The following is a 27,217-nucleotide window of genomic DNA, read 5'->3' as shown; positions in this document are numbered from 1 at the left end:
CCAAGAATATTACTCCTAGAGCTTACTTTATATCCTATAGTTTAGAGTTTATCTCTTAAATAAGGTGTATTTATTAATGGGGAATCCATTGTTTAGTGAGATTTGTAACTACTGCCTTTATTTGTAGCCAACTTCACATAAACAGGAGACAGCAAATTATATGGGCTAAACATAAAGATTAAAACTCATTAAGCTTCATTACACTGAAATAACATCCTCCCCTACCTTTTAACTGCTGCCATTTAAGAAAATTGTTCTGCTTTTAACTTTTAGACTGGAAACCTCAGATAACTAGAACAAATAATAACTACATCTAAAAACATGAGAAAATTTTAAGTGTTTTTAAAATGATAAAATGCTATTAAAGCATCACATCAGCCTAGATGGCATGGTAAATTAAAAAAATAAATAAATTTCTTGGTTTCAAAACCTCAACTGTCATCGACCGATCAATGAGCCATTTTATGTGAAACTACAGCAGATTTTAAGACTGCTAAATAAAAAACCTGCATTTCAACACTGTTACCCCACAGTTAACTTTTGTAAATATGGACTACATTATAAAATGCTACTGATCTACCTTTTTCTCCCTGTCTGAATGAAAGAGTAGAATAACATTATTCACAGGACCTCTGTGAATAGTGCCCCTAATTACAGTTGAGCTTGAACAACACAGGGGTTAGGAGTGCTGACCCTCCGAGTAGTCAAAAGTCTATGCATAACTTTTGACTTCCCCAAAACTTAACTACTAATAGCCTACTGGTGACCAGAACAATCAAATAACACATATTTTGCATGTTGTATGCATTATATACTGTTTTCTTATAATAAAGTAAGCTAGAGAAAAAAGTCATAAGGAAGAGAAGATACATTTACAGTACTGTCCTGTATTTATCAAAAAACAAAACAAAACAAAACACCAAAAACCCTCTTGGTATAAGTGGATTCACACAGCTCAAACCCGTGTTGTTCAAGGGTCAACTGTACTTAGATGGCCCACATTTTTCAAAAACTGAAATTTTAATTTAAATTCTGGAACTCCTTCTTTGCCACATTTATTCTAAACTTCACTTTCTTCCTAGCTCACGTGAAATTTATTTAGGCATGCAGTTGTTGGCTCCTATGAATACTAGCCTCTATGTTTTTCTCAGATTAAACTAAAGAGGGAGACAACAAAAATAAGAAACTGTAACGGACCTTAGAGTATGGTTCCAGAAAGTACACAAGGAGGGTTCAATGCTCCATTTTCCAGTAGGAAATATTAGTATTTAAGATCATTAAGGTAGGTGTAGCTTGGGCTACTAACCTTGACAGGGTCTGTATACCACTGATACTTGTGCTTTCATCTTTTTAAGTAGAAAATTATCATATTTATACTAAGTAAACAATTATACATGACTGCCAAAACTTGAAATATAACTTTAGAAATGGGCCACCGGGCTGTTATTTGGCAAAAACATCTGAATCCTACAAGCAGCATCTGCCATCATTATCTCACGCTTAAAAGCTGTAACACACATTAAATATGGGTTTACTAAACTACTGTGGAAATTCAAGTTCACCATTGTTTTTAAATGCCAATGTAATTACACAAAACATAACAAATGCAACATTTCTTTATGAACAAATAGAGAAACAGCTCCCTTCGTAGCACAGGACAGTCACTGATGACCCTGTGGAGTTCACTTTCTTATGAAAACAAAAAGCATCTCTAACATTCAGACTCCATTGAGATCTAGAACCCGTCCAAGTGAAAAATTCTTTTGATTTTTAAAAAATCATGTACTTTAAATTCCATCTTAACATTTTTCCTATTTTAAAGCTAAAGTGCCATTTCAAAACAATAATAGAATCCACAGCAGAAAACTTCTGATATTTCCCCCAAACAAGTTCTTAAAATTGAGGATTCCCAGCACTCTCTTACCCTGTTGTAGAATGGATGCTGGGGTCCCGTCATCCCACTGTAATAGCTGCTGTGAGGCTGGGGAGACACGACCCCACCTCCAAACGGTCCGTTGAAGGAAGTAGAAGAAGAACAGACAGACGGAGGCTGACTGTAGCCTGACGGTGGCCTTGGAGGAGCTTCGTGTAAAGGCAGCGGGGGGTATGCAAGTCCGCCGATATTAATCTGGTCCCTCGCAGCACGAACATCTAAAAGATTAAATGATACCCCAGAAGGCAAAAGGAAACAGGACTTTAGTAATTAGTCCAACTATCACCTCCTTCTTTGGTTACCAGACAGAGACATGCTTTTTTCACTTGCCAAGAATTCCAACTGGCTTAAAGGAGACAGGAAATCTTGGCTCGGAAAACCTTGTCCATAGTCATTCCAGAGAGGAAAAACCCAACTAGTTTGCATTAAAGCTTTTGTCACCATTTGAAAAGTCACCATCTGGATTCTTCTCTTCAGTTACCAGAGCAATAATTTTTTCTTTGACTTTTTAAGGTACTTGTGCTATTCTAACAATTGTTTATGATCCATTAAGTGTTACTATTAATAATTCACACCTGTCTGATATTAATAAATACAATGATCGCTAAGCTGTGGGCTTGCAAAGTATATGACTCATCCATCTCTGAACAACCACAACCAATTCCATGGCCACACAACACACCTTGACATCAGCCTTATAACTAGTACCTAAAAAAAGAATGTACAAGTAGTTTCAGGCTCTCTCTTCATAACTCCCGGAAAACTCAAAGGCGGGTCAGCAGTGCCACACCAAAGATAACGTGTCTCAATAAAGATTTTGTGTGTGTGCATGTGCATGTAGTGGTGCCTCAAGGACACGTGAAATTATTCCAAAACTTCAACGTCACTATCCTCAATTTCCAGTCCACAAATTTAAGTTAAAATTTAGATAACCATATTTTGCCCCCTCGGATAAAGACTCCTATATAAGCTTGGTCACAGAAAAATTACAATGGGCTGACATCTTAGTTTTTTTTTTTTTTACATTTATTTATTTTTAGAGACAGAGAGAAACAGAGCACAAGTGGGGGAGGGACAGAGAGAGAAGACGACACGGAGTCCGAAGCAGGCTCCAGGCTCTGAGCTGTCAGCACAGAGCCCGACGCGGGGCTCGAACTCACGAACCGTGAGATCATGCCCTGAGTCGAAGTCAGATGCCTAACCGACTGAGCTACCCAGGCGCCCCATAATGGGCTGACATCTTAAAATGGTGACTATATCTCAAAATTTGACTCTCAAGCAGTTAAGTCAGGTGTGTGGGTTCTCATGAAAAATATTAGAATAAAATGAATTTAATAAATAACATTACTTAACATTTTCTAAGGAATGTCAAGATTCTTAATCCTCAATTCCACAAATTCTCCTGTGTAGTGCTTGGTTCAGTATTTCCTGGTATCTCATGGAGCAAGAGAAACTTACATCGCTAAGTTAGAAATGGGAAACATTTTGAGGACTTCAGATAAGAAAAATTAAACTTACTACCAATACCCACCTGCAATAATTTCCCGTAGTTTGGGGTCTAGGTTTACAGTGCATGGCAAAAAGGTTTTTACGTCTCGAGCCACAAGAACTGGGGTCCTTGAAGACAAGAACACTTCAAAGTTTCTTATATCTCCATCTATTTCAAGCAGTGGCTCAACATCTTTAGTTGTTGGAATATTCTTTGATATCCTTAAACAAGAAACAAATGGAAAAGGTCATTAATGTCACTATTAGAAAGGAAAATTCTACCTGTAACTTAAAATCTATTCATAAAAATAAATATCACATTACACATCATAAAAAAATTTTAAGGACAAAAAAATTTGCAGTTACAAAATGACTAAACAAGTGTGAGGTCAGAATTAGAACGCCTTTGGCCACAGGCAGGACTCGGGCTAGGGAACAGGAAAGAAAGCAGGTTTTTCAGGCTCTTCACATGTGGATGAGGACCTTTTGGTGAAGGTTAAAGGAGTTACCATTTTACACACAGCAGAGCGAGCCTCAGACAAATGAGCCAGCCTGACCAAAGCCACGCAACTGGGCAAGAGAAGTTGACCAGCTCTCAACCCCACATTTATTATGGAATACCACCGTCCTTAGCTTGCAAAGAAAAGAAGAAGTAAATGATAATTTTTAAATAAATTACATACACTAGAAAAAAGTTAGTGCAGGTTTTTCCTGTTTCAAAAAAGGTCTTATTTTCTATTTCTTTACTGCTCAGACCCAATCCTGGGCTAGTAGCCAAATATTAAAAGCCATCCGAGGGAAAGCCCAGGGAACAAAATTAGCAAACAAGAAAAGACAGGGTGCCGGTGAGGACACAAGGACAAGGATTTTGTGTTAATGAGCCTCAGGGAGTCTCTTGCACGGACTCACGCACACCTGCACAAAACAGAAGAACCCTCTGATGGGATTACTTTTTAATAAATTAAAATGGCATTCAAACTGATCAGTGATATATTTTAAATGAAATGAAAAACCTAGGAGAATGGTTGCAAAGACTCATTTGCAGAAGTGGCCAAGATTTCAGAGTTTACACAGTTAAAAAGGTAGTTCATCTGTTTCAGGAGTGGAACATAAAATACTAAGAAGGGAAGCTAGAAAGATTTAGATAAAAACACACAGCTGACAAGTCACATGAAACAAATTAACTGAATTTTAATGCCAGCTCTGCTTAAACTTGAATGTGAACAGTGTTCTCAATATGATGAACAATACTGCTGTTCACAAGCCAACAGTCTACTGCTGGTTTCCAGATTGAAGTCTCGATTCTAACCTTTTGAGCTCAATACTTAAACTCTTCCACTGAAAGAGATATTTATGTAAATGATAATCTTTTGGCAATGGGCCACTAAAATCATATGTGTCTTTATTTTGCAGATATTTTTCCAAAGGTTAGTATTTAAAGAATTTAAGTAACTTCACTTTTCAATTAAGAGTGAATTTGAATTTCCAGTATTATGAATCATGTGAATTAAAGTTGCCAGCAGTTAAATGGCCCACAGAAAGCGTTATAAAGCCTCAGGCATCAATGAGCTCCTAGTAAGTTTAAATGCAATTTCTTTCTATGCTACCAATCTAGCAATACTTGTTAACGCCAACGGCAATGTAAGTTAAAGGCATTTTGATTACAAATGACAGTGGTTTATAGAAAGTCCGTATTAATTCCTTGGCAGAAATTACATAAGCCATTCAAATCGCTTGCATTCAAAATGAGGTCTTAAATTACATGGGGGGAAAAAAATTTCTATTTTGAATCAAAATATAAACAGGTTCTAAAAGCATAATTTATGAAGAAGGCATGATTTGTCACACTTTATCTAAAAGTAGCTGCCTGATAATGTCATTATTTAATCCTACAAGGTTAAAAAGAAGACAAAATTCCTTCAAAAACTTAGAGAACACTCTTAACTGCCTCACAATTTTATTACCTTAAGACAAATTCAACCCCTACTGGGCTCAAATACATTCGATCAGTGAGTGCCCATTTATTAAATAACACTCTATGCACAGAGCACTTTTGAGATTCCGGGATGGAGACGGAACACAGACAGAAAACAGCTCCTCAGCACCACCGCCAATGGGTGTGAAACAAAAGATGAAGTGAAGTCCACATGTGTGGAAAGACCACTGAAAACCCAGAACGCCTCAGGAGCTAACTACGCTCTCTTGTTCGGTCTTGACCCCGCTAATTCCTACTCCCCCTTTGTCTCGACCCAACTCCCCGCCTCTTCAAGCAAGTCTTTCCCAAGAGCACACCCTCGTAGCACATTTACTTTCCTGCACACCACATATCCCAACCGGAATTTGATAATCATTAGTGGAATTATTTTGTTGATGTCTATTCCCCCTCTAGACCGTAAGTTCCTTTAAAGCTTGGAAGAGGTTCAGTTTTGTTCACTATTGTTATCTCCAGAGCCTAGAGCAGAATAGTGTCACATCACTTTTGCTTAATAAATATTTGTAGAACGAATACAAAGAAAAAAATACATTGTTCCCAAAGAGCTCTATTCTTCTGTAATAATTTTCACTGTAATTACACTTTCTGATATTGAAAAGAGATTTACGCTTGGAAAAGAGTAGGTTGATCCACTTAAGAGTTCATTTTCATACGTGGTGTGAAATGGGGGTCCAACTTCATTCTTTGGCACGTAGAGATCTAGTCGTCCCAGCACCATTTGTGGAAGAAACCATTCTTTCCCCCATGAAATGGGCTTGGCACCCTCGTCAAAGCTCAAGCAGCCCACAGATGTATCAGTTTATTTCTGAATGTTCAATTTTATTTCATTGGTCTATCTCCCCATTCTTAGGCCAGTGCCTCATTGTTTTGATCACCGTAGGTCTGTAGTAAGTTTTGAAATTGAGAAGTGTGAGTCCTCCAACTTTCTTCTTTTTCAAGAAGAATCTTTTCAAGACTGTTTTGGCTATTTGGGATGCTTTGCAATTTCATGTGAATCTGAGAATCAGGTTTCCATTTCTGCAAAACAAGGCTATTTTGGTAGGGATTGTATTAAATCTGTAGATCACTTTGCGTAGTTCTGACATCTTAATATTCAGTCTTCCCACTGATGAACATGAGATATATTTCCATTTAGATTTTTTTAGATCTTCTTTAATTTAGCAATTCATAGTTTTCATTGTACAAGCCTTTAACCTTGTTGGTTAAATTTATTCCTGGGGGTGGGGGGCAGGGGCGCCCGGGTGGCTCAGTTGGTTAAGTGTCCAACTCTGGCTCAGGTCATGATCTGGCGGTCCGTGAGCTCAAGCCCCGCGTCGGGCTCTGTGCGGACAGCTCAGAGCCTGGAGCCCGCTTCGGAATCTGTGTCTCCCTCTCTCTCTGCCCCTCCCCTGCTCATGGTCTGTCTCTGTCTCTCAAAAATAAATAAACATTAAAAATATTTTTCTTAATTATTTCTGGGTATTTTATTCTTTTAGATGCAATAGTAAATTTAATTGCTTTCTTCTGCTGCTGCTGCTGCTGCTTCTTTTTTAGTAGGCTCCACACCCAGTGTGGTGTCCAACACAGGGCTTGAACTCACAGACCCTGAGACCAAGAACTGAGCTGAGATCAAGAGTTGGATGCTTAACCAAGTGAGCCCCCAGGTACCCCTAGAATTGCTTTCTTAATTTCCTTTCAGATAGTTCACTGCAGAGGTACAGAAACACAAATGATATTGTGTTGATCTGTAGCCTGCAACTTTGTTGAACTTATTAGCTCTAGCAGCTTTCTTGTGGATTCCTTGAGATTTTCTATATACAGGATCACATCATTTGCGATTGGAGATAGTGTTATTTCTTCCTTTCCAATTTGGATCCTTTTCCTCCTGCTTTTTGTCCAATTGCACTCACTAGATCTTCCAGTGTAATAGTGAACAGTGGTAGTGAAAGTGGGTGTCTGAGTCAGCTACAGGCTGCTATACCAAAATATCATAGACTGGGTGATTTAAAAAACATTTATTTCTTACAGTTCTTGGAATATGGAAGTCTGAGATCATGGTGCCAGCACAGTCAGGTTCTGATGAGAACCCTCTCCCTGGTTTGCAGCTAACTCTCTCTTCTTGTAAGGACACTAATCCCAGGACTCTACCCTCATGACCTCATCTGAACCTATTTACCTCCCAGAGCCCCCACCTCCAATATGATCACATTGAGGAATAGGGTTTCAACATATGAACTTGGGAGAGACACATGCAGCCCACAGCAGCAGGGGTCCTTATCACGTTCTGTCTTAGTGGGGAAACTTGCAGTGTTTCACCATGGAGAATGAGGTTAGCAGTGGGTTTTTTTACAAACGCCTTTTCATGTTGAGTAAGCTCCTTTGTATTCCCAGTTTTCTATGTGTTTCTATTGTGAAAGGATGCTGGATTTTGTCAAATGCCTTTTCTGCACCTACTGAATATTCTCTTGCAATTCTTTTTATTCTTGTATGATTGGTGGTAGTACCGTCACTTTCTGATTTTAGTTATTTGTGTGTTCTTTTTTCCTTTGTCAGTGTAGTAGAAGGTTTGCCAATTTTGTCGATCTTTTTCAAAGAAACAACTTTTGGTTTGGTCAATTCTATAGTTATTCTAATCTTTTGTTTATCTCGGCTCTAACCTTTATTTTTTCCTTCCTTCTGCTAGCTTTGAAACCTTAAAAATGTGTTCTTTTTTTCCTAGTTAATCAAGGTATAAAGTTAAGCTATGAAGGTCTTTCTTCCTCCTTAACATCGGCATTTACGGCTATACATTTCCCTCTGAGGTACTGCCTTTGCTGCATCGCTTAAATTTCAATCACTCCTACGATTCTTATAAAAGTACCATGATAACAATTCCAGGAGTCACCTTTCATATCATATTGGAAAGGCCACTAGCCTAGGGCGTCTGTAGCTAAAGTAAAAAAAGTAGCAAAGTAACAGGAACTACAACCGCCCACAAGCACAAGGCTGTGTTGAGCCCAGTACACTCAGCGGAGCAAAGGGAAAAGGGGCGCCTGCATGCAGTGGTCAGAGCCCATTCTCAAAACAACAGTGCGGGGTCCAATGTTCTCATTAGCACCTACTTTTCAAAGCTTACAAAAGTAATGCTGCATTTTAAAGGCATCCTATTCAGTAACCGCACTAGAAAACAACAAAGCACTTGTGTATGTGGCACGGTGAATACGTAATCATGCCAAGCCTTCAGGTTTGTTAGTTTCTGGTTTCAAGCATTTAATGTGTTTGACTTATGTGTTTAAGGACGATCCAATTAGGATTATATAATGCTAACCGTGAAAGTACTTGTCTAAATTTCCAAATAAATCACTGGGAGAGCTAAACAATGTTACTCTTTTGCTTAGCAGAACAGCTTCCTCTACATTTTAAAAAGATTATTTCCCACCGAAGGCGTATATATTTTCAAGACAGTGTGTATTTCCTATCTGGTCAGAATATTAAGGCCCATGGGGCGCCTGGGTGGCGCAGTCGGTTAAGCGTCCGACTTCAGCCAGGTCACGATCTCGCGCTCCGTGAGTTCGAGCCCCGCGTCAGGCTCTGGGCTGATGGCTCGGAGCCTGGAGCCTGTTTCCGACGCTGTGTCTCCCTCTCTCTCTGCCCCTCCCCCGTTCATGCTCTGTCTCTCTCTGTCCCAAAAATAAATAAAAAAACGTTGAAAAAAAAATTTTAAAAAAAAAAAAAAAAAAAAAAAAGAATATTAAGGCCCAAGATTACTTTTTTACACTGGAAGAAACATGTAGTAACGTAATTTAAAAAAAATTTTAGGGGCGCCTGAGCGGCTCAGTCGGCTGAGCATCCGACTTTGGCTCAGGTTGTGATCTCATGGTTCATGAGTTCGAGTCCCGCGTCGGGCTCTGTGCTGACAGCTCAGGGCCTGGATGGAGCCCGCTTCGGATTCTGTGTCTCCCTCTGTCTGCCCCTCCGCCGCTTGCACTCTGTCTCTTGCATTGTCTCAAAAATAAATAAACATTTAAAAAAATTTTTTTAAGTGCTCAATATGCGAACTCAGTAGACTATCATTAAGACCGCAATTTGCATAACTGCAGCTGGACTTCAGCTAGGACTCACATGGACAGCACAAGACACGACCTTGGTGGCAGAGATGCCACCACACCCAGGACCTCACGTGACACAGCTCCCCCTTATCCAAGTTACTTCTTTACAAGTCGGTGCTGCTGGCCACGTCTTGTTCATATGTTGCGGCCATCCTCGCTTCTTTCTTTGAGCTTGAATAGCAAATGTAGTCAGAAACTGAAAAATGAACTAGGACTAGAAATAAAGGAAAATTTTATGACCATAAAAATATCCTTGGGATAAGGGCACACTTATGAGCACTGAGAGTTGTGGAATCACTAAATTGTACACCTGTGGCTAATGTAACACTGTACATTAATTATAGTGGAATTTAAAAAATCTCCTTATCCCTTTTTTTTTTAAAGCATTGAATTATTTTGACACAGAAGCATTTACACTCGAAAAGAAACGCAGCTTAATACTCTCCAGCGAGGATTCCACTCGATCCAGTGATGAACAGCAGTGCGTTCAACAGCCAAGGAAATAGTATAACCAACGTCTGGGGTAAACGTCTCCCTTTGAAGCTACTGTATAAACTTACTACCTATTTACGTGTTAGATGCTTTCCATTACAGGCTGTCATTTCTGGGAATACAGACCTACACTGCATCCCGGCTGGGCTCTGAAAGGATAGAACAGGGTACTTACTGTGGCACCTTTCCTTAAATCCAGACTTCACCAGCTCAGGTTAAGTCAGAATAAGGCTATAATGTCTGACAAGTAAAAGTAACGAGATGAACTATTTAAAAGGTATAACAAAATTAACTTAAGCGACCCCTGGGTGGCTCAGTCCGTTGAGCGGTTGAGCGTCCGACTTCGGCTCAGGTCATGACCTCCTGGTTCGTGAATTCGAGCCCCGCGTCGGGCTCTGCTGACGGCTCAGTGCCAAGAGCCTGCTTTGGATTCTGTGTCTCCCTCTGTGTCTGCCCCTCCTCCGCTCATGCTCTGTTGCTCTCTGTCTCTGTCTCTCACACTAAGATAAATACTAAAAAAAAAAAAAAATTAATTTACTTGAAAGGCTGGGTCACTGGGTAACTGTGTGATTTGGGCCAAGTCCTGTCACCTCTCTCAATTCCAGTTTCCTTATTTCAGAGGGCTGAAGTAGATCTCTTCCATCTTGTGGACAGCCCTGTGGATGCTTCCCACACCCACCACGTGGGAGATGTTCTCTCTCTCAAAGTAATGAAGGAAAGCCCTGGCCTATACCGTCCCTTCCACATCTGAGCTCCCTTGGTTTTGGTGTAAAAATGACACCGGAAGTATAACTTAACTTGGCTTTAAGGTTGCAAGTTTGGTAACTACAGGGATGAGAAAGGATCGACAAACAGGAAGGGTAAAATACAAAAGCTCAAAGAGGTATCTGCACTGGCTCATGTACATTACAGATAAGGCACCGCCTTCATTTCTGTGTGTTGTGTAAGATGCTGTGAAGAACACACATGTAAATTACGTGTGTTCTTACATGTAATCTGACAGCAAAAATACATGCGAAGGTTATAAGGAATTGAGAAGAAAATTTTTTAAAGTACTAGTATTTGTATACGAACATCTACAGCCTGCCATTCTCTGAGCCAGGTGTTTTCTCTAGTTTACCTAATTTCCATCTCCCAAACATTCCACGAGGTACCATTTCAACTTTTAACATGAGGAAACCGAGGCTCAGAGATGTGAAGCAACTGGCCTGACGTCACCTCCGATGTAAGTGGCAGAGCTGGTGCCCATCCGGCCTGATTCAAAAGCCTGTGCCCCGTTCCCTGCACTGGCTCAAACTGGGGGCCACAGACAGGGTTCAGAGTTCTTAAGTAATGATTTACATATTTTCAACTCCTTAAAATATAATAAGATAGAACACTGTTACATATTAAATTTTAATGTATTGAAGAAGACCAACATATAAGCCTCAGGTCATCCTGATTTTTTGTTTTAATTTTTTGCAGACTTTGAAATAAGGTTTTTCCTCCATTTTCAGGTGCAGATATAAATTCCTTTTTTTTTTTTTTTTTTTTAATTAATCCAGTCCAGCACTTTCCTCTTCATAAAGTTAGGCAAGCGAGTGCACTACTCCACCTGATGTGCCCAAGTCAGAGCGTAATAAACAGTTCAGAAATCAGTGCTAGTTTATGACATGACTCAGGTGACAGGACCTTGTCAGAGAAGCAGCACCCAGCACTTCAACCAATTAGAAGAAATGTGAGCAGCTGTCACATAAGCCTGGTGACCGACCGATGAAGCCAAATTAATTGAAAACATCCTGCCACTGCAAAGCACGTTTAAAAATTGGTAACATTTGAATCTACCTAGGATTCAGAATTTTCTTGATATTATATTACCAAAACTAAGTACAGAAACAAAGAGAGGTTTATGCCAAGGTAAGCATGCAGGGATCATCCACATGTTTCAATTAAAAAAAAAAATTTTAATGTTTATTTATTTTGACAGAGAGAGAGAGAGAGACAGAGCATGAGCAGGGGAGGGGCAGAGAGAGAGGGAGACACAGAATCAGAAGCAGGCTCCAGGCTCTGACCTGTCAGCACAGAGCCTGACGTGGGGCCCGAGCTCACAGACCTCGAGATCATGACCTAAGCCAAAGTCAGACGCTCAACCAACTGAGCCACCCAGGCACCCCTACATGTTTCAATTTTAATATGTTCTTCAGAACAGCTCATTTTTCTAACTGAATTTATTAGGAAACATTCTAATTTGAGTCAATTAATTTATATTCATTCTGCTTTATTTACCGGGGTTGTGCATAAGATTTAATTTGCAAAAAGGTTTCCACCGGGGGGGGGGGGGGAGGGGGGAAGCCTGAGAAACCACGTACTACAGCCCAATGCCTACCCAGTTGCTGCCACGCAAGTGATCAGATAATACTAATTCAGATGATAAAACAATAGTTTCAAGCTAGGGTAATAACAGAAGACTTCGGTAAAGAGGTTAAGAGAGGCAAAATAATTGCAACTGACTCAATATGAAAATACTATCTATCATAAAAATGTAAAGCCCATTGTCCCATATCAAGAGTTTGTACTAAGATGTATTGAAAAAATATTCTGATAAAAGTAAATGAGATCTGATTTTCATAGCTGCTTGAGGAACACTACTAATATTGGGAGGTGCTACCAAACAGTAAGAGATGTTCCTATTATTGTTTCCTTTTGGAATTCTTAAAGATTCTTCCGTTAACCATCTAGAGGAAGCAAATGTTTTGAAATAAAACTCTGAAAAGGAGGTATACAGAATGAAGGTTCTGAAATCAAAGCTTGTCTATGAATATGCCTCAGATTAAAACAAAACCTTTAGGGGCGCCTGGGTGGCTCAGTCGGTTAAGCGTCCGGCTTCGGCTCAGATCATGATCTCACCGTCCGTGAGTTCGAGCCCCGCGTCGGGCTCTGTGCTGACAGCTCAGAGCCTGGAGCCTGTTTCAGATTCTGTGTCTCCCTCTCTCTGACCCTCCCCTGTTCATACTCTGTCTCTTCCTGTCTCAAAAATAAATAAAACGTTAAAAAAATTTTTTTTTTAAAAAACAAAACCTTTATTAGATAAGCTATCTTAAAGCTTTAATGTTTAATAAGAATAGAACCCAAGTTCTACAATGTTTAGAATTTAATACTTTTAATCTAATAGAAATCTTTATAAAGACCAATTTTATTTATTTATATCTTTCAAATACTCCCCTTTTTTCATACCCACTCTTTTCCCAAAAGCTCATTTAAAAGAATTTGAGGAGGGGCGCCTGGGTGGCGCAGTCGGTTAAGCGTCCGACTTCAGCCGGGTCACGATCTCGCGGTCCGGGAGTTCGAGCCCCGCGTCAGGCTCTGGGCTGATGGCTCGGAGCCTGGAGCCTGTTTCCGATTCTGTGTCTCCCTCTCTCTCTGCCCCTCCCCCTTTCATGCTCTGTCTCTCTCTGTCCCAAAAATAAATAAACGTTGAAAAAAATAAAAGTACAAAAAAATAAAAAAAAATTTGAGGAGGAAAAGGTAGTACTAAACTTAATAAAGACTATGCCATAAAATCAGATAACCACTCATTTGCCTGTGATCAAGAGTCTCGGTACTTACGAACGTCCTGTGAAGCCATTTTTAAAAAACAGGCATGGAAATTAAACTTTCAAGTGTCAGATATTCATATTTAAACTTAAGTGCTTTCCTTGTTTTCCTGCTCTGGAAAGGGAAGAGCAAAATGAAGTAGGGCTTATTTCTTGGCTGAACATGCTAATAATGTCTCTAGTGAAATACTCCCCCCTTGTGGACTTCCCGGATATTGCTACCAGGAGCTGCTGGCGGCAGAGCTCTACAGCGGCCACTCCCTTTACCTGTTTCGGTTACCCAGCACTTTTGTTGTTTATTCTCCTATTTCAAAGAGTCTTAAAAATATTTTGACTTGAAATTCTAAAATCATGAACGTCTGTTGAAAAAAATAACTTCATATAGATGATAGACAAATAGACAGTCTGGTGGCAAATGTGAATCCTTCAGTAATCAGACTTGGGTTTTTTAAAATGTAAATGTGCATAATACTCGTACCGTATTATAATATAAATTATGTTAATATAATTATTACCTGCATAAGTAATATTTTTGTTTTACATATCAAAACATATACTTTAGAGAAGTTGAGTTTTTTATTTCAGATTTCAAACAACCTTAGTTAATATACTTTTTTCATGTTGGAGTTAGAAACGCACAACTTTGGAATATTTAAAATTCTTTCTTTGGTCTTTTTGTTTTTATTTTATTTCCATAAAATTACTGAACATGGCATCATGAGTTTAAATGAGAAAATATTTTTTAAATCAATTTTATCCTATTTAAAGCAAATGAAAAGCTATTGAAAAGCTACCTAAAAAAATTACAGCCACCTAATGCATATAAAAATGATATAAAGGCTTAAAAAACAGAGGTACCAGCTGTTTAAGTGTCAAATATCACAACTGATTTTTTTAAGCATTCCCTACAGAACCTATTGCAGTTACTAGACACAATTAGAACTGAATAAAGCATTTATTTGGGGTTTTACATAAGTTGGTAAGAGTCTGCATTTTTTTTATATATATATTTTTTCAACGTTTATTTATTTTTGGGACAGAGAGAGACAGAGCATGAAAGGGGGAGGGGCAGAGAGAGAGGGAGACACAGAATTGGAAACAGGCTCCAGGCTCTGAGCCATCAGCCCAGAGCCTGACGCGGGGCTCGAACTCCCAGACCGCGAGATCGTGACCTGGCTGAAGTCGGACGCTTAACCGACTGCGCCAGCCAGGCGCCCCGAGTCCGCATTTTTTTTAATAGGGCAGAAATTCAATCCTCTGGAAAATTTCCTATCTGCCCGTTGATACATAATAATATTCCCATTGACATACAATAAATAATTCTAAATACTCATTTGAAAATGAATAAAATACATCTGGAAATAAAAATAAAATTAGTATAGTTCTGTATTTGTAATTCTCTCAGATCTGCTGCCTTGCTATGTAGTTACAGATCATCTCCTGGCTTCCAGAAATAGGTCTGGGGAAGCTCCAGCAGTAGTAGCTGTGTGATCCCAAGTAACTCCCACTCTTTGCCTCCCAGAGTTAGCATTAAATTAAAAAATCCATGCAAACTGCTTAATCCAACGTGTGGCATATACTGAAGACTCAAGTAATACTAACCAGTACTTTTATTAGCATATGCCCAGTACATAAAAGACTCTATAAATATTTGTCAATGAATGAACCTGATCAAAATGTTTAGCATAACAAAATTGGGAGTCCAGCTAACTCATAAGGCCTTTTTAACAACACTGACAATAGCCTGTTGGTAGGAGCTGAAGTGGGAGGGGCCTGTCTAAAGGTGGGCCAATATGAAGTAATTCCAAACCATGGCATTCATAAAAGGATTATAAATGCAAGAAACCTTAGAAATGTGGTGAACTCACAGTTACAAGGAAATGACTATGAAATACATTGTTTTGATTCTGTTGTATCACCCAACAAAAGGTGGAAACTACTAGGTGCTGACTGAAATATGTAATTACCGTTCAATTGCTATGTACTGAGAACTTACTATGTGCCTAACCCAGGGAACTACTAGTATAATAACAAAGGAAACATTTTACCCACATTTGGAACCAAAGATCAGGTGTCTTTATGAATAGTATTCTCTTCGAGATAAAATGTGGCTTCTCATTTACCACCTTCCCCTAATCCATACTTTGCTCGATCCAAATGTCATCATCATATTTCTTTATTCTCTCAGAAATAATCACTACTGCCTACTCCATACCAAGAACGTCTAAAGCGAGGAATTCAGCAAGGTTTAAGGAAGTTACAGTCGTGGAGTTTACAGTCTAGTTCAGGAAACAAATATTAAGGAGAAATGCAAATATTTATAGAAAGGTAACTATGTTAAGTGCTATGAAGGAACATACCAGTATATATGGAACACATCTAGTAAAATCTTGGAGAATGGGGTATGCCGGTCACAAAAGGATTCTTGAGGCTGTGGCATTTAAGATGTGACCAGAAGAATAAGGTTGGGGGAGGAAGGATGGGCCACAGAGAAGTGCAGGTGGAAAGGTAAAAAGCAAGAGGGATAAAGCATGAGAATGGGCTGGAGAGCCAGGCTAGGCCTGTTCAGAACTCCAGATAAACTTGATGCTTGTACATTGAATTTTGACCAATTATTTTTCTTTATCCGTAGAGCCCAAGTTGACACGCAATGACCATCATTTCCATCTTATAGTACTCATAAATCAAATTAATATTACTGTACAAGCAACTCATTAGTTGCCCTCTACACCACTGACCTATCGGCCAATGCTACAGAAACCACCTTTCATTCACTCTCAGCCAGGGGCTTAAATGTGGGGGTTGGGGGACAAACCATGCAGCTGGCAAGTTCAAAGGAAAGAAGGTAATTTAAAAAATGATCCAAAAAGTAGGCTTCTAAATCCAACATTTTACTAGAAAATAAAGAATAAAATCATCTTAAGAAACAAGAAATTATTACAACAGGAAAGACATACAGGGAAATTAGTCATAAATTAACGGAGATGTTTAGAAATAACCAGTTTTCTTCACTACACTGCAACAGACTGTCTACACGTGTTGTTCATTTCTTAGCTTTCTCATTTTCATGGCGCGCTGTTAAGTGCCATTCTCTATCATTCATTTCATCTTTACTGTGGGATCCCCACCTACTCTGCACAACTTTTCATTTACCCTAATGTTCCCACCAAGATCCACTCCCATCCCCTTCGCAACACAGGATTCTCAAAATACGCTCCCTTAGGTCAACAGGATTCCCTAACTTACGCCAAGTTACACTGATACAGCCAAATAATAGGCACCTTAGAGCATACAGGGTAGGGATACAATTTTTTCAAACCCCTGCAATGGCTCTCCATTTTACTTAGGGTAAAAGCCAAAACCTTTACAATGATCTTCCATGTTCCACACCTTCCTGACCTCACCTCCCACCCCGTCGCTTTACTGAATCCTCTCTAGCCACACCAAATCCCTTGTCCTTGCTGTTACGGAAACATTCCAGGTACTCTCTGGTCTTACAACCTTTGTCCACACTGTTCCTTCTGCCCAGAAATGCTTTCCCTAGATATCTAGTTGGCTAATTCTCCTGCTTCCTTCAAGTCTTTGCTCAGCTTTTCCCTTCTCAACAAGAACTACCCTGAATAAGGTATTTACGTGATACATATTCAGGGAAAGTGTGTTTTGAGAAAAAAGATGGAAACAAAAATTATATACAAGACAGTAATTTAATAAATGTTGAATGGTGACAACATCAACGCATGCAGAGAAGTCACATCATATCAAAAAGATAGAATTTCATTAAGATTCTACACTATATATAAAAAGCACCAAAAGTACCACGCATGAAACAGTGTTTGGCATAAATATTCCTAGTATCTCAAAATCAAAATTAGGAGAAATATCACCAGTACAAAGGATGTACTTTGTACTACAAAGGAGATGAGACAACTTCTTCACAAATCTAAACTATTATCCAGTTTTTCATGCTATTGAAATTCACGACTTAAATCCACATGCGACGGAAATAGACGTGTGCATAATCTGGGTCACATGATGGAGGAGGGACAACAAATAATATAAAAGAAAGAGGAAAGAGGTCAGTGAGAGCTAAGGGAGGCAGGAGATAACCAGAAATGAGCAAGTTAAACTTAGGAAAATTTTGGCTGAGTATCAGGTATGAACATCATAAGATATGAGATTTTATTGTGAAAAATGTCAAGTACAGAAATACCACTACCTGAATAATTTAAAGATGCTGAATTGAGCATAAAGGTATAAGCTAGGTGCGTACAGTGCCTATTCAGCAAATAGCTATTCCAATGAATGGAACATGGCTACCATTCTAAGGCTCTCTCAAAACTTGTTTTAAATAATTAAGAGTATGGCATTATCCTTATCACAAAACTATTCTGACCATATCATCCTGAGTAAAAGATTGCGTGAGTAGTGTCAAAACAAAAATTTTAAACATTATCTTCATGAAAACTACTTAAATTGATCTTTTAAAAACTTCTATCATTGCTTAAAATGCTTACTGAAAAACACCAGAAATAAAGTTTTATACTAACATATTTCAATGGTTGTCTAAAACGTTGTAATAAAAAGTAGACAGAAAATCTTTATCTATAGTTTTTATTTTACTCCCTTTCTTCTTCCTAAATGTATGTTAACAAAAAAAACCCTCAAATGATCTAGACAAAAGCTTTTAGCTCAACACATAATTGCAAGAAAATTACAATAATTGTACCAATTAAAATAATCTTGAATGAACAGTATGTCATCTTAATGTTCCAATGGTTTATAGAGGGATCTACTTAATTAGCTGAAATTGCTTTCTAGTGTTAGTATCAAATGTCATTTGTTAAAAGTTGAACAATTTAGAAAATAATTTAACAAAGCAATTTTACCAAACACCAAGAACCAACATTTTCTTTTTCAGCTGAATAAAGCAAGCAGATGTGTCATCAAATTGCTATAAAAATAAATGAGGCTTTTTATGGATTAAAAAATAAATTTTACTACTAGCGTTAAAAATACTATTTTCTGATTGTTTTTATCAAATCAGATTTCTTTAATAAAATAAATGAATATCAATTATATACTGCTGCTTTTGTCTGCTGTAAATAAAACTTTTTATTATTCAAATGACAAGCAATGGAATCAAAGAACTCAACTATGGGTAACTAGAAATAGTCAGCTAGATTATTCTACCATATTCCAATATATGATCTTTCAATATGTTAATCAAATTGTCTTCCTACAGTTTTTCATTCCAAATCATCTTAAGTCAATTATTAAGTCAACTCCTTAATGAATCTCGAAGATTCTTACTACATTGTCTTTTTCTCTTTTCCTTAGACTAGCTACAAAATATTCTTTGTGTTTGTAGGCATATAAAACACACTTTTTTCTAAAAACAAAAACAAAAAAAAATCTAAAAATCCCCCTGAATCCAACCCATTAATGGATGGCAGGCCCATCTAGTGCTGAAGTCTAAAATAATGGATTAATTTAATAGCAAAACAAAGTTCTAATTATCTCATTACATCTCCAATATAGAATTGGAGATATATATTTACTTGAACAAAATATTCCCCCTACAAAAACTCACTCCAAGTTATTTTTATTATATGATGAAAAATACTCCATCAAAAACATTTCTTTGTGGGAATGCAAGCTGGTGCGGCCACTCTGGAAAACAGTATGGAGGAGGTTCTTCAAAAAACTAAAAATAGAACTCCCCTACGACCCAGCAATTGCACTACTAGGCATTTATCCACGGGATACAGGTGTGCTGTTTCGAAGGGACACATGCACCCCCGTGTTTATAGCAGCACGATCAACAATAGCCAAAGTATGGAAAGAGCCCAAATGTCCACTGATGGATGAATGGATAAAGAAGATATGGTGTATATATATGCAATGGAGTATTACTCGGCAATCAAAAAGAATAAAACCTTGCCATTTGCAACTACGTGGATGGACCTGGAGGGTATTATGCTAAGTGAAATTAGTCAGAGAAAGACAAAAATTCTATGACTTCACTCATATGAGGACTTTAAGAGACAAAACAGATGAACATAAGGGAAGGGAAACAAAAATAATATAAAAACAGGGAGGGGGACAAAACAGAAGAGACTCATAAATATGGAGAACAAACTGAGGGTTACAGGAGGGGTTGTGGGAGGGGGGATGGGATAAACGGGTAAGGGGCACTTATCCCTCTTTTCTTATACAAACAGTATCATGTTGTACACTCTTACACACTTTGCTATTTTCACTTACTATATCCTAGAAATTCCTCCATGTAAATCACAGAGTTTTTCTTCATTCTTTCCTACAGTTACAAAATACCCTATCATGGTGCTTCAACCAATGTTCTTATGTGAATGTTTATTTATTTATTTTTGAGAAAAAGAGGGGGAAAAAAACACAAGTGGGGGAAGGGCAGAGAGAGAGAGGGAGACACAGAATCCAAAGCAGTCTCGAGGCTCTGGCTGTCCGCACAGAGCCCGACATGGGGCTCGAACTCACAAACCGTGAGATCATGACCTGAGCTGAAGTCGGACGCTTCACCGACTGAGCCACCGAGGGGCCCCCACAATGTTCTTATATAAACGCACACTTAAGTTGCACAACTTCTTGTTTGTGGAGGTGTACATTCAGAGTAAATGACTGCTGGATTGAAAGTAAATATACGGGTACTTGTTCACAACTGTACCTCCGGCATCCAGAAGCAGGACCCACAAATAATAAACACTTAATATATTTTTGTTGGATTGAACCGAAAGATAAATTTCTGAGGGCTTTAAAGACCTTTTATTCATTTGCACAACCCTCGTGCTTCCGTCTCCCGGGGACCCAGACTTTAACCACTCCCTACCTCCGTCACAGGACACGCAGAGGACCCAGTGGCTGGGGGCTTCAAGCCCGCAGCCCTTCAAATGTGAAAAGCTGATCAGTGTTTCTGTAATCCTGAGATACAGTGTACTTCTCAGCAATATACTCAACTAAAGGAAGACAAAGAGACTGACTTGAGTCCTCTTCTGTACCCAAACCAAAAACTGACATGAACTATATTTACTCTTTTACTGGGGGTGGGGTGCTGAAAAATGTAACAACTGTTTTTACGAAGGTAAAGGAAACTTGTAGAAAAAAAATAATGTATTACAGCAATGCCTGCTTAATAGATCCGCTGTCACTGCAGTAAATGAGACGATTTGTATCAACCATCTCATGTGTTAGAGTATTCGTATCTTGTGAAATTCTAGAAAGAAATGGAGAACACAGAGATGTAAAAACTCGAGACGCTTCATCTTCATCATAGGATGTCAGCGCCTTCCATACTCCAGACAACGCTGCAGCTGAAGAAAACACAGATGACCCTACCGTGTCGTGCGGGGCAGTACCCTTCGCACGTGGCTCTGGAGCCAGGGCCCCGGCTCTACCGCTCGGTGGCTGTGAGACATCCGCTACGTGCCTTGCCTTCTCTGGGCTTCGATTGTCTCATGTGCACAACACGAACAATAACACTGCTCCACAGACTGTGAGAATAAAAGGCGTCAAAACGCAAAGTGTTTACAACAGTGGCGGGCACCGAAGCGCCCTGTGGACTCTGAGAGGCCTGGACTCAAATGCCTCTGCTACTCACGAGCTAAGCGACTTTGGGACGTTAAACTTTCCGAACCACCATCTTCCCTGTTGAGGACGTGGAGCCGCCCAGCCACCTGAGCTTCACAGAGCGTCGCGAGCACTAAGGCTCCTGGCGGAGAACCCGGCACTTGAGGAAGGAAGGCTGGAGACACAGACACCAAAAGGAGAAAATGCTCACGATGAGCAGTCTCTCCTCCCTCCACGAGGGCCCTGTGACACAAGCAGCTCTCCTGCGGCCACAGGTTCAAATTCCCGAAACCAAATACATGCTCCAGGAACAATACCGATTCAGACAGGCTCTAAGAACCCTGTTTCTAGTCCCTAAATGAAGGCTTATTCTTTCCTCAGACATATTTTTATTGACACACAAATAATCACCATTGCTCAAGGATAAGACAAAGTCCCAAAGGACTACCTGTCCACGCTAACTGGCGCTTTGGGTGAAAGATACACCATGTGAAAAATAAACCCCATTACATTGGGATGAGTTGTTAGTAAGAAGTTAGAGAGTTTCCAAAGTTAAATTTTCATTGTTTAACAATAACCGTGCTCATCTAGCCAACACTCATTACACAGTACACGACACCCGTTACGATGCAAAACTTACTCACGAAATAAAACAACGTTTTACTGCACAACCAAGGGAAAAACCAATCTTGTGTCTTACGGGAAGAAGATACTCTCTCAGATACCAGAGAGCAGATACGATTCCATGCCACTTCTCCACAGCCGACAGTAATTATGTGTCACTGCCACCTACTGGAACACCTACTTGATACAGCACACGGTTTACACAACTACTTGAATTTAGTGTAAATTAAACAGCAAAAGCAGGAAGACCTCAAATCTGTACACTAACACTACAGCCATCCTCCGTAAGCCTAAAGCTAGTTATTTACCTCAGAAAACATTAAATAAAATATCTACGTGAACAATGGGGGTGAAAAACAAAGGAAGACTAACTGCATGCTGACAATACTTCAAGAAAAATTTTTTGTAATCTTAAAAGTTTTAATATATGAACCATACACTAAATGCTTCGTTAGTGTTTCAATTATATTGAAAACAATCGTTTCAGTTATACCAAGATGTGTGAAACTGTATAGTTTCTTTCTACCACCTTTTTTCTAACAGATAGCTTACTTGAGCAGCTCTTGGAAACTCTGAAGGTATGTTCTGGTGAACGAAAAGCATTACAATTTCATTTGTGAATCTGACAAGAAATTGTCAACTCTTATATCTTTACATGCCTGACATTTCACTGAGCCTAAACTTCACGTCTTTCAAGAAAAAATTAATCAATTTCTTATCAGAAGTAAAAACTTCAGAAGTACTTCAAATGACTGACTATAAAGGAACAATAAATTCCTTTATTGTTTAACGCAAAGAATGTTTTCCAGCCTGTATTCACAGTTTCAAAAACTCTCCAGACCCAAAACTGAAAATACCTGCACTAATGATTTGAAAATGGAACCTCCTTAACATTCAATGAAGACTCTTAGAATAAACAATAAAATGGAAAGAAATAATAACATTTCACAGTTTGCATTTCATATGTATAAATACATAAAACTAATAGGACTATTAGTTAAACTTTTTTTACTGGTAAGTTACACTGCAAAGGGAAGAATATACTCAACTACCTAAGTTATAAATTTTACATGAGATATATACCTGTGCTAATACAACTCCAAAATTATAATGGAATTAATGAGAATGGTTAGTTGAATCCAGAAGTATACATTTCATGTATATTATTTTGTATTCATTTTGTTTTATTTGCATTAACTTTTTTCTGAAAAGTCAAGTTAATCTAAGATAAAGTGAAACATAAAGAGGTCGGACAACGTACCTTTCATAGATGGTTTTCAGTGTCATTTGATCTGGAATCCCTTCAGTCTCTTCCAAATATAATATGAGCCATGAAGTTCGGTATGGCCACTGCTCAGTAAGATTGATCCAGCTAGCAAGCCTGTCCCAGTTGAAACTAATCTGATTGGCTCTCAGTAATCGCCCTTTAAAAAGTATGGAAACAGTTTTTTAAATTCATAGATGTGTAATATTATACTAAGCAAAACATTTAGCATATTCACAAATAATTTAAATCTTTAAACACTGCAATTTAATTTACACCACAAATTTCAACCTAGTATTTATATGGCTTCTGTAATCCAAAGAGCTGTACTGGAAAACTCCTAGGGATTAAACACAATTCTGTTTAATCCTAAAGTAATTTTTGCTGTGTCATTTGCCACCAGTGCTATATACTGCTTTGACCACATACCTGTAGGGAAAACCTTTCAGAACTATGTGTCAGCCTCAACAATCAGACAACAGAACATCAATGAACCCATCCATGATGGACCTCATCCTCTAAAGAACCGTCTAAGTTGGTAGGTATATGATATAGTGTATTAAAAGGTGATCGGTTCTATGGGGTAAATTAATAAAGCAAGGAGTGTCAAAAAAAGAAGTGTAATTTTATCTAAGACGAAAAAGGAAGGTCTTGTTGAAAAGCTGACATTTAAGCAAAGAGTTAAGACAAGACGAGAAAGCCCATGATGCATCTCTCCAAAGAAAGATCATTACAGGCAGAAGCAGAATCCCTCAGGCAGGAGCATGCCTGACATTTTCAGGGAACGGCAAAGAGGTCTGTTAGGGATGGAACAGGAGAGTAGAAGATAAGGTCAGAGGTCGGGAAAGAGGTGGAGAGAGAGAGATCAAAAGGGCCTTGTAAGAAACTGTAAGGACTTAAGATTTTTATTTTCAACAAAATGGAAACATAATAGAGTTCTTAGCAGGGAAACAAGATGATTGGTTTCTATTTCAAAAGGTCACTGTGGCCGCCACATGGAGAATAGACCACAGAGGAAAAAGTAGCAGCAGGGAGATGAGTTAGGCTACTGCTACAATTAATACAGATGAGACATAATGATGCGTTGGATAAGGGTAGTATGTTACAAATGGTGAGAAGTGGTCAGATTCTGGATTTAGTATGAAAATAGAGCTAAAGAACATACTACAGATCGGAGGTAGTATATAGAAAAAACATATCAAGGGGTTTTTTTGGCCCAAGGAACTGGAAAAAGAGTTGGATTAACTGAGATGGGAGTCTATGGGCAGATTAAGTTTGGGGCAGATGATCAAAAGTTCAATTTTGGACATATTAAGTATCAGACGAATATAAGACACCACTAGATATCAAGTAGGCAACTGGAAAGCAGCAAGGATGAAGATACACGTTTGAGAATCATATGTAGATGGTATATAAACCTTTGGGACTCCATGAGATCACCAAAGGAACTGGTTTAGATTGAAAAGCAAAGAAGCAATGACTGCACCAGGGGTATTCCAAAGCTAAATGGTAAGGGAAGATGAGGTTTTGATGGCACTTATTATTACGTGACTTTTTATATCTTTCTGTCTTCGCCAATAAGTCAAGAACTTTACCTTGTTTGCTGCTTATCTCCATAATACCCAGGCCAATATCTGGCATATCTAGACACTCACCATATATTTGTTAAATAAGTACATAAATATTATCGATAATACACTAGAACATTTCCATTGTAGAACATAATCAACTTAATAAGGTTTGAGACCTCACTTAAAGGGATTTAATTACCAAAATTATTGTACATATATTAGACACAATCTCACTTGCAATTTAGTTCAGAGCATGTACCCCAACCTTAGCATAAAAGCAAATTCCAGTGTAACTATCGTAACAGAGTGAACACTAGCCAGTATTACCAAGTACTACTCAATGTCATGCCAAGAAAGAAATACATACTTACAAACTAAATTATAAGTATTTACATTTACATGTAAGCATTAACATGGTGAAGAGCAGAATTCCTTGCAAAGAATTCAGTCACAGGGCAATAATCTTCAATTTTATTGTCAGTATTTTTTATTTAAAATATCACTTGGGGGCACCTGGGTGGCTCATCAGTTAGGCATCTGACTCTTGATTTTGGCTTAGGTCATGATCTCACAGTTCGTGGGACGGAGCTCCACATCAGGCTCTGTACTGACAGCATGGAACCTGCTTGGGATTCTCTCTCCCTCTCTCTCTCTGCCCCTCTCCCACTTGCACGTGCACTTGCACATACTCTCTCTCTCTCTCTCTCTCAAAATAAACATTTAAAATAAAATGTCATTTGAAAACTAAAACAATAGACACGTAAAATCTGAATTTCAACATTTTAAATTATAATTAAGACATCCCATGTTCATGGATTGGAAGACTTAATTTTGTTAAAATAGCAACATTACCCAAAGTCATCTACAGATTCAATGCAATCACTGTCAAAACTCCAATGACTTTTTTTTTTGCAGAAATAGAAAAATCCATCCTAAAATTCATATGGAATCTCAAGAGACACTGTAGAACCAAAACAATCCTTAAAAAGAAATATGAAACTGGAGGACTCACACTTCCTTATTTCAAATCTTACTACAAAGCTACAGTAATGAAAACAATGTGGACTGGCATAAAGACAGGCATACAGACCAGTAGAATCAAATAGAATAGCCCAGAAATAAATCCTCATATGTATGGTCAACTGATTTTTGACAAGGGTGCCAAGACCATTAGGTGGGGAAAGGACAGTCTTTTCAATAAATGGTGCTATGAAAACATGCAAAAGAATGAAGCTGAACCCTCTACCTAACACCATATATAAAAATTAACTCAAAAGGGATCAATGTAACTTAAAACAATAAAACACTTAGAAGAAAACATAGGTCAAAAACTTCTCAACATTGGATTTGGCAGTGATTTCGTGAATGTGACACCAAAGGCATGCAAACAAAAAACAGACAAACTGATCTTCATGAAAATTTTTAAATTTTGTACGTGAAAGGACACTATCCACAGAGGAAAATACAACCCACAGAATGGAAGAAAATAATTAAAAAACACATATCTGATAAGGGATCAATAGATCAATATCTACAATATACAGAGAACTCCTAAAACTCAACAATAAACAACCCAATTCAAAATGGACAAAGGACTTGAATAAACATTTCTCTGAAGAAGATATAGGAATGGCCAACAAGCATATGCAAAAATGTTCAACATTGTTAATTAGGGAAATGCAAATCCAAACTACAATGAGATACTACTTCTCATGTATTAGGATGGCTACTATCAAAAAAAAAAAAAAAAACAATAGAAAGAAACAAGTGCTAGCAAGGATGTAGAAAAATTGGAACCTTTGTGCACTGTTGGTGGGAATGTAAAATGGTACAGCCATGAAAACAAAATGAAGTTTCCTCAAAAAATTAAACATAGAAATACCATGTGACCCAGCAATTCTACTTCTGGGTATATATCCAAAAGAACTGAAGGCAGGGTCTCAAAAAATATTACGATATATTCATGTTCATAAGAGCATTATTCACAATAGCTAAAACATGGAAACATGGAAGCAACCTACATGTCCATCAACAGGTGAATGGATACGCCAAGATGTGGTATAGACATACAATGGAATATTATTCAGTCTTAAAAAGGACTCTACGTGCTACATGCGACAACATGGTGAACCTTAAAGGCGTTGTATTAAGTGAAATAAGCCAATCGCAAAAAGACAAATACTGTATGATTCCACATATATGAGGTACTTCAGGTAGTCAAATTCTGTAGAGACAAAGTAGAACAGTGGCCGCAAGGAGCTGGGGGAGGGAGGAAAGTGGCCAATTATATAACAGGTATAGAGTTTCAGTTTTGGAAAATGAAAACAATTACGAAGATGGATGGAGGTGATGGCTGCCCAAAAACATGAATGTATGTACCACCACCAAAGTGTACCCACAAAAATGGTCAGGACAGTAAATTGTTATATGTATTATATTTAACACAATAAAAAAGAAAATATCATTGAAAATAAAACAGAAGAGCAGCATACAAAATCTGAATGTCAACATTTAAATCATAAGTTGATTATATTCAGTCATACAAATTAGCATAAAATTACCTTCGTACAAAGAGAAAAATTAAGGTGAAATAAAAAATTTTTTAAACCAAGTT

General features: G+C 38.3%; 1 protein-coding gene across 5 annotated transcripts in view; it reads right to left on the bottom strand.

The window, feature by feature from the left end:
- The window catches only part of KIDINS220 (kinase D interacting substrate 220), a 96,282-nt gene that overhangs the window by 21,088 nt on the left and 47,977 nt on the right, over positions 1-27,217 (bottom strand). For all 5 annotated transcript variants that reach the window (XM_047068945.1, XM_047068944.1, XM_047068947.1 and 2 more), the window contains exons 22-24: positions 23,030-23,192; positions 3,465-3,643; positions 1,925-2,151 (exon numbers count right to left, since the gene is read on the bottom strand). In XM_047068945.1, the coding sequence (XP_046924901.1) occupies positions 1,925-2,151; positions 3,465-3,643; positions 23,030-23,192 (569 nt within the window). The remainder of the gene's footprint in view (positions 1-1,924; positions 2,152-3,464; positions 3,644-23,029; positions 23,193-27,217) is intronic.

The sequence above is a fragment of the Lynx rufus genome, unplaced genomic scaffold (genome assembly GCF_022079265.1).
Source record: "Lynx rufus isolate CCGP_SWC_20201006 ecotype Redwood Valley unplaced genomic scaffold, mLynRuf1.p SCAF_8, whole genome shotgun sequence".
NCBI lineage: Eukaryota > Metazoa > Chordata > Mammalia > Carnivora > Felidae > Lynx > Lynx rufus.
The sequence above is the reverse complement of the archived record's forward strand: the minus strand, read 5'-3'. Positions and strand labels throughout refer to the sequence as shown.